This window comes from Salmo trutta, chromosome 11 (genome assembly GCF_901001165.1).
Source record: "Salmo trutta chromosome 11, fSalTru1.1, whole genome shotgun sequence".
Taxonomy (NCBI): domain Eukaryota; kingdom Metazoa; phylum Chordata; class Actinopteri; order Salmoniformes; family Salmonidae; genus Salmo; species Salmo trutta.
Genome location: NC_042967.1, coordinates 7,468,803 through 7,477,899, shown reverse-complemented (window position 1 = coordinate 7,477,899; position 9,097 = coordinate 7,468,803). Strand labels below are relative to the sequence as shown.

The 9,097-nt window shown below is 43.1% G+C and overlaps 1 protein-coding gene across 1 annotated transcript; it reads right to left on the bottom strand.

The window, feature by feature from the left end:
* Positions 1 to 365: 365 nt before the first annotated feature.
* Positions 366 to 2,750, bottom strand: LOC115201897 (zinc finger protein 184-like). Its single transcript, XM_029765779.1, has 2 exons — positions 2,705 to 2,750; positions 366 to 2,530 (listed from the first exon to the last, which is right to left on the bottom strand). Exon 2 carries the CDS (start codon positions 2,492 to 2,494, stop codon positions 1,325 to 1,327), a length of 1,170 nt encoding a protein of 389 aa, XP_029621639.1. The 5' UTR covers positions 2,495 to 2,530; positions 2,705 to 2,750; the 3' UTR covers positions 366 to 1,324.
* Positions 2,751 to 9,097: the final 6,347 nt, after the last annotated feature.

The following is a 9,097-nucleotide window of genomic DNA, read 5'->3' as shown; positions in this document are numbered from 1 at the left end:
CCTCCTCCTCCTGGAAGAGGGATACAGATTACACAGACATACACTCCCTCAGGTACGTACACACAGATAATAAACACACTTTCAACATGGAGTGTTTACCCATCCCCACTATGTTTGAGTCCTATACTGTAGTTACAGAATAGCTTCATTGTTGTTAAACCCATCATGGTGGACATAAATATGTTGTGGGTAAATATGAGTCAGCTATGATAAGTCATGCCATCAGACAAACCTGACTAAACTATTTGGATGTGAACAGTAGGTATATTTAGTAAGTGTATATTGGTTATAAAGTGCTGTCAGGTGTATGCAGAATAGGGTGAGATCAGATGTGATGTATACTAAAGAGAGTCTCAATGAAAGTCTTAGAATAAAGTCCCATTTAGGTATTTATTGAACATAAACAAGTTTGAAATACACCATCTGAAAACCACACACACGTCTCAATTAAACATCTGTATGAACTTGATAAACTGCATTCATTTTCTCTTAAAGTGTCTTGGGGGGGAAAAACGTGTTGAATGGAAGTAATGAACTAGGCATGTGTGAACATCATATAGCCTACACCAGTGTTTCCCAACTCCAGTCCTCCAGTACCACCAACAGCACATGTTTTTATTGTAGCATTAATTCAAATTGTCAACTAATCATCAAGCCCTCTGAGTTAAATTAGGTGTGCTTGTCCAGGGCTACAATGAAAATGTGTACTGTTGGGGGCCTGGAGTTGGTAAACACGCCTACACAGTACAAACACTATGCAATATACTTTTTAGGCTCACATCCTACAATGTCTGGGCCTTGCACTTCAACACTCTTAGTTGTTGTGGAAATTGACCCAATGCTGCTGCTGTTTACTTTCTGCATCTATGTCATCTCGCAGAGTCTGCCTTTAATGCAGGGTCTGATCTAAACGTCAGAAGCTATCGAGTGGAATGGTTTCTTTTGTTATGTTCTAATTTTGAGTAAATAACTCACGGACACTAGAGAAGCTTAACCAAGTTTAATTCTTCCCAAAGGGTCGATGCAGCTGAAATTCCGACACAGACGTGGCTTCCCCCGTGGTGGTATTCATACCCCACTTTGGGTGGAGTCTCCTCCTTATCGCTAAACATTGCATCATTCTTGCTAAGCAGGGAACTAAGTGATATGAGCCTTCAACGGTTTCTCCCCTTACCAGTACTGTCACATGCGGTTGTTTTCCCTGCACTCAGCCCCTCCCAAACTTCATTATGGCGACCCCTCATGTCTCTTTTGTAACTAATGTTCCTATACTTCTGAGTATAACAATGTTCCAAGTTTAACCCCGAATCCAACACTTTCTATGTTATAGAGTGGAATGGTTTTTCTGCTGGTGTATCCTGAGGCATCTCCTCTCAGAGAACCTCTTCCCGCAGTGTGTACAGGCGAACGGCTTCTCTCCTGTGTGGACCCTCTGGTGCCTTTTTAGGTGACCAGCCTGGGTGAAGCACATGTGACACTGGGTACAGCTGAAGGGTTTCTCCCCTGTGTGGACCCTCTGGTGCCTCTTCAGGGTACCGGCCTGGGTGAAGCGCATGTGACACTGGGTACAGCTGAAGGGTTTCTCCCCTGTGTGGACCCTCTGGTGGATCTCCACATTCTGGGGGCAGCTGAAGCTTTTGTTACAGAACATGCAGAGGAACCGCTTCTCTTTACTATTGCCTGATGTGGCTCCCCCTCCCTGAGCCTGAGCTCTAGCCCTGTCGTTTGAGTTCAATTCTTGATCTAAAAGGACGTGGCTGTGTAAATCGGAAGGGCCCATCGATGTGGACACTGGGTCGCGATCCCTGAACACGTGTAAAGAGGAGTGGGTCGGGACATTTAGATTTGTCCCTAAGCTTTCCCTGTAGTCTAAGAAGTCACTGCTGTTGCCCTGAGAGTGTCCTTCTCTTAAGTGAGTCTCTTCTGCATTCCATATCAGAGGAGCATCACTCTCAACTTTCACAGTCACCTCATCTACGACCAGACCCTCCCCTTTCTTATCTTGGCACCCTTCAGAGTATACACTATTACTGTACCGGTTCCAGTCTTCTCTAGACAGATCAGTCTGTGTCTCTAAACCCAAGGATATGTTGCCAGGGTCCATCTCTGTAGAGTAAGAACAAGACGGATCATCACCACCAGTGTCTAACGCGTCACCATCTCCACGGGAATGAACTGTCTTCTGGCTATGGTGAAATACCGGTAAATACTCTGAGCCGGAAGCAGGAGGACAGCCCAGTGGCCCCAGACAAAGTCTCTCTGGGTCTGATCTGTTGTCAGATCCTGTGTGTAAGAGCCTGTGTGTTACAGTTAAAGTCTCGTTGTCTGTCTCGGACTTGAGGACGGCGTTCGGCGTTCCACTGACCTCCATGATGCTGCTTCGGGTCCTGGGCTGGGGCGCGGCGGCAGCGAGGCCCTCCGTGGCTACAGGGGGCGCTCCAGCCTGGATGTCTCTGCAGTGACGTGGGTCCTCCTCTCCTTCAGACCTCTCCATCTTGACCCCAGGACCTGCAGTCTCTGCATCTCCAGACTGACACATGAAGAGAAGAGGTTATTACCGGTACATGAGTTGAATTGGATAACAATGTCGTGGGGAAGTCTCACAAGCTCCACTATGGCAAGTGAATAGCCGAAGGGAGCCTTTCTGAAATAAACTGGCCACATTTGATGTACTGTAAATTTGATGCAACACTATGACACTAACCTCTATCACGATAACGTGCTGGGTTGAGGTTCCACTCCCCTCATCAACAGTGATTGGTTGGTCATCTCTCCATGTATTGTGTCCTGCTGGCTTCACAAAGCTCCTGTGGCCTCCAGTGAGATGTCCTTCACCTGAGGGAGTGATTGGGGATAAAGAGGTTAAGTTCGGTACTGTCAATGCTCAACACTACTGTACACTGTTTACAATTGGCAAGGATGTAAGGTAACACTTAGCATAACTTATTGATATACTATTTATAGTTCGATATTGTTTTCATTGAGGAAATAATAGGAAATGCAGTAAATCAAGAATCTGGTTAGAATATGATATCGTATCTTTGCGCAAGATCACTAAGTCATTAAGGGAATTATTGCGTACTATCCAAAAAGTGACCAAGACCTAATTCTGGTTAACCATATCATTAACACATCTAAAGTTACACATGCTCAGAAGAGAACGGGGCTATAGGCCCCACAGGCTCTGCCATGTAGTCCGGTCGATATTTGACAAACTTTAGGTGATATGTTCACCTTTCCATAAAAGCATGAAACTTGGTACACTTTGGGACCCTTAATATGTTCAGATATGGAGCTATCGTAAAAACGGCAGTTTTTAATTTTGCCATAACTAAATGTATTTTGTGTCAAATCTTCGGAACCAAACATTAACACAGAAAAGGTGATGTCTACACCTATGTTTTGATGGTCAAGGATTACAATGATGCCCAGTACAACATCATAAATAGTTCCGTTTATTATATAAATGGTGGACTGCCATGGGAAGAAAGCCATTGAAATCGCAGATTCTGACAACATATATAATATTATTTCTGTGTCATACAGAGCCATACAGTTTGTCTGCTGCAGTCTTCATACCCCTGGTTGTGAATTCGGATCCTGTGTGACCCTGTGTGAATTCACGGAACACAAGAAGGACCTTTCGATTTGCCTGGACCCAGGGACTTCAAGGGCACGTATCCATCTCAAGTTCCTGTCGGTCCCAAATGCCACCTACCACTCAAATTATATTTCAGAAGAGAACATTTCCATTTAGGCGCACTTCACAATTCTCCTTGATGATCGCACTAACGTTCAAGATAACCTCAACCTCCTTTAGATGTGAAGGTTGAAGTGCATGTGACCATCTAGGCCAGACCAGTTGTCAATTTAGACGGAGTACGGTAGAGTATGCAGTAAGTGTCCATTAAACAGATATTCATTTTAGGCAAGATTCATGGCATGGATGTCCAACAGGGTCATAGCAGATCAGAGTGTACGAGACCCTCTAGCCAGAGAGTTGTCCACATAGGCTGACAAAAATCTCATTCTAATAGAGGCACATACTCATTCCACTTCATCCTCTTTGGGACATTGGCCCATAATGAGTTTAAACTGGGCATTCTGAGAATGTGGGCAATTCATTGTCTCGATCTGTTGTGACATTTTGTCAACCAGTCTTCTTGTATAACCGTACTGTTGTATTTCATTCGGCCGATTCTTGAGACAACCACTGCTGAAAGACTTCATCCGTCTCAAGTTCTTGACAACATGGGAACATTCCAAACCATACAACAGAACAGATTTGACATTGCTGTTGTATTATAGCTGGACATCTGTTTCGAGGCTGTTCTGCTCAGACCTCCAAAATGGGACGAGTTGGACAAATGCCCAATGAGAGGTTGTCTGGAGCATTGTTTCCCAACCCTGGTCCTTGAGCACCCCAACAGTACACATTTGTATTGTAACCCTGGACAAGCGCACCTGATTCAACTTGACAACTAATCATCAAGCCCTCAAGGAGTTGAATGAGGTGTGTTTGTCCAGGTCTACAGTAAAAATGTGTACTGTTGGGGTACTCGAGGACCAGGGTTGGGAAACATTGGTCTACAACAGTGTTTTTTCCACTAGCGCCAGCTTTACAGCCGATTACTATTTTTCACCCAGCTACTTTTTTTTTCACTTAAAATTAACTCAGCTACTTTTCAATTGGCTAGTCAGGAAGAAAAAAAAACTCCCGCTAGAATAAACGACATGCATCTTCTAGTTTTCTGTTGATAGGACCTGCACCTGTCAGTCACAAAGTAAGCAATGACCGGGAAACACTGCTGGTTTGACAGTCTGCGTGATGCTCCTTCCTCGTCGCTGTGAGTGAATTTGCACGTCCCATAATGTGGTAACGACGAGTCGAAATCCACTTAGCCTATTGTTTTCTGACACGTTTGTTTTATTTCGCGTTTCATATGCAGCCACGGAGTGGTGCCGCATAGGCTATTTACTGTGCTTTAATTGGAGCAAGCTTGACTAGTTTATAAATGGTGTAAAACTGACTGAATAAAGTCAATATCATATCCCTGACTTTCATAACTCATACAAAGCTGTTATGTCCATGGCATCGCAGCTGGACAAGTAAATTAAACAATTCGTTCGTATTGTCGATATAAAGTCCGTCAGGACTTGCCAGACAGTGACGTTAAACAATTCAATCCGTTTATCATATTTCGGACCAGTGTGAGGCTCTCTCTCCGATTTGTTCCTGTAGCGAGGAGGATTTTTCATTGAATGTTTACAGAATTTATCTGCAAATAATCGTCAAAATGCCTACCAGTATGCAAATTAGGGATGCATATGAACGGATCTCTTACCGATGCGATTCGGTAAGCTACTGACAAGCCTGAATTTAATGAGCATCGGTTCGGTTTATTTTAGAGACCCATTTAGTAATTTGAAAAAGTGCCTATCACACATTTTTATTTGAAATGTAACTTTTAAGATAATTCGGGCTATTTATTTAATTGGCTGGCTACTCCATGTGCTTATGGAAAACACTGCTAGAGAGCTTCCATCTGGGAGAAGAGGGTCCACCTCTGCTAGGGATGGGGGGGGGAAAGTGTGACACCAATCAGGCCCCCGAGGACTGGAGTTGCCCAGGCCTGGTCTAGAATGTCACTATGCTGTAGCGTTAAGATTTCCCTTCACTGGAACTAAGGAGCTGAGCCCGAACCATGAAAAACAGCCCCAGACCATTATTCCTCCTCCACCAAACTTTACAGTTGGCACTATGGATTTGGGGCAGGTAGCGTTCTCCTGGCACTTCAGGGAACGTGTTTCCACTGTTCCAGAGTCCAATGGTGGTGAGCTTTACACCACTCCAGCCGACGCTTGGCATTGCGCATGGTGATCTTAGGCTTGCGTGCGGCTGCTTAGCTATGGGAACCCATTTCATGAAGTTCCCGACGAACAATTATTGTGCTGACATTGCTTCTAGAGGCAGTTTTGAACTCGGTAGTGAGTGTTGCAAGGACAGACGATTTTTACGCTCTATGCGCTTCAGCAGTCCCGTTCTGTGAGCTTGTGTGGCCTACTACCCCGTGGCTGAGCTGCTGCTTCTCCTAGACGTTTCCACTTCACAATAACAGCACTTACAGTTGACCGGGGCAGCTCTAGAAGGGCAGAAATTGAACGAACTGACTCATTGAAAAGGTGGCATCCTATGATTGTACAACGTTGAAAGTCAAAGCTCTTCAGTACGGGCCATTCTACTGCCAATATTTGTCTATGGAGATTGCATGGTTGTGTGCTCAATTGTATACACCTGTCAGCAATGGGTATGGCTGAAATAGCAAATCAACTAATTTGAAGAGGTGTCCACAAACGTTTGGCCGTGTAGGTGTAAATATATATTTTTTAAATCACTTTCTGTGTTATGTTTGGTTCAGCAGATATTACGGAAAATACATTGTCCGGTTATGGTGGAATAGCAAAATGAGGTTTGAGGTTGTGCATGGCATCCTTGTAGTCATTGACCATCAAAACATAGGGGTGGGTATACATCACCTTTTCTGTAATATCATGTTAGATTATGGAGATATGATGCAAAACACATTATTTGGTTATGGCGGAATGGAAAAATGCCACCAGGATGAGTTTTTTTTTAAGATGGCTGCATATGTGTTCAGGGCCCCCAAACTCTACTTGTGTACCAAGGGCGTGTTCGTAAATTCAGAACGTTTCGCTCTCGGAGCACACACACTGGACGCTCTGATCGAGGAACTGGGTTCATCCGAGCGTTCTGACCTCACAACGGCAGCCAAGCTAACAGGATAAAGTTGGCTAACTACTTCCAGACACATGAGAGAACACCTCACTCTGACCATTTTACTCGCCGTAGCAGAGTTGGTTAGGCTGTTTTCATTTTATCAGGAGCGTTGGTGACAAACTGCTGGCAACAATAGAATCACTTTTTTTGCCGATGTTTACTGACACCGGTCATATTTAACGGGTGTTGCGCGTTCGAAAATGCATCAGTTATTCTGCCCTCTCTGGCACACCCAGACGAGAGTGCGCTGAAATCGGAGTAGATAGAGTGCATTTACGAACGCACCTTTGTAGGTGCCATGCTTTTATGAAAGCGTGAACATAATTTCCCCATATTGCCAAGGCTATTCTGAAAAATGTACCTCTTGCCGTTGCTCTGTATCGGTCGAGGATCTTGACATTTCTGGGACTGGAGAAGACGCGCTCTCGCATTGTCTTCTCTGCGCGCTCCCGTGACACTTTCAGTTCCAGTAGCTGTAGTTTCCTCCTCAATGCCCTGTTTTCTTTCTGGCTTTGAGTTATTTCCAAACGAAAGACTTCATAGTCGTCGTCTACGACTTTACAGATCTCTGCCACGGCTGCATTTGCTAGCACCTCCATGATGGAAGCTATTTGAGTGTGAAAAACCATACTGTTCACGTTAGCCATTGTTAGATGCTATCTAGGTAACGTTAGCTATCAACCAAGTCCTGTCTCGAATTAAAGACTACATGGGATAAGTATGTGATGCTGTGCAATTAAATGAGTAAATTCTTTGCTAAAACGTTGACGTTTTCTTGATCACTGTTTACTTCCGTTTACTTCTTCTTCTTCTTCTTTGGAGTTTAACGGCGGTTGGCATCCAATATGTTGCATTACCTCCCCCAACTGGACTATAATATAAATCCATTATACTTTGTGAAAAACATTTTTAAACATTTTTTTTTAAATTGGAAGACAAATATATATTTAAAAAATAAATAAACACCCTTCCAACTAACCCTACACTCATTAACCCACTACCCCATTCCACTACTTTGACCCTATCTGCTCCTGCACCATGCCAAAGGCCTGGTATTTATAAATGCATTTATAAAGCCCTTTTTACATAAGCAGATGTCAAAGTGCTATATAGAAACCCAGGTAAAACCCCAAACAGCAAGCAATGCAGATGTAGAAGCACAATGAGGTTCATTTTGAGAAAAGACTGCTAACCTTGTTAGCTATCTATGTTTAACTAATATCTCTCACGATTATAAAGCAAACAAAAAACATTTAAAAACAGCATATTATTGGCCTAAAAGGTTTGCTGTGTTAGACTGGACTAACTGGGCTATCTTATCGAGGGTCCAGGGTCAGGATTGCCTTCAGAAAGTATTCACACCCCTTGACCTTTTCCACATTTTGTGTTAGCCTGAATTTAAAATGCATAAAATTATTAATTTCTTTGTCACTGACCTACACACAATACCCCATAATGTCAAAGTGGAATTATATTTTTTGAATTTTTTGCTAATGAATTAAAAATGAAAAGCTGAAATGTGTTTTAGCCATTAAGTATTCAACCCCTTTGTTATGGCAAGTCTAAATAAGTTAAGCAATAATGTTTAACATGATTTTTTTTTAATGACTTCATCTCTGTACCCCACACATGCAATTATCTGTAAGGTCCATCAGTCGAACAGGGAATTTCAAACACAAAGACCAGGGAGGTTTTCCAATGCCTCGCACAGAAGGCCACCTATAGGTAGGTATTCCAATATATATTTTTTAAAGCAGACATGACATATCTCTTTGAGCATGGTGAAGTTATTACACCTTGGATGGTGTATCAATACATCCAGTCACAACAAAGATACAGGCGTCCTTCCTAACTCAGTTGCCGGAGAGGAAGGAAACCGCTCAGGGATTTCACCATGAGGTCAGTAGTGACTTAAAAATAGTTAGTTTAATGGCTGTAAGAGGAGAAAACTGAGGATGGCTCAAGAAAATTTGAGTTACTCCACAATACTAAGCTAATTGACAGAGTTAAAATAAGGAAGCCTCTACAGAATAACAATATTCCAATACATGCATCCCGTTTGCAACAAGGCACTAAAGTAATACTGTAAAAAATGTGGCAAAGCAATAACACTTTATTCAGGGCAAAAAGTGTATGTTTGGGGAAAATCCAATTCAACACATTACTGAGTACCACTCTCCATATTTTCAAGCATAGTGGTGGCTGCATCATGTTATGGGTATGCTTGTAATCGTTAAGGAATGTGGGGGTTTTCAGGATAAAAAGGAAACGGAATGGAGTTAAGCACAGGCACAACCC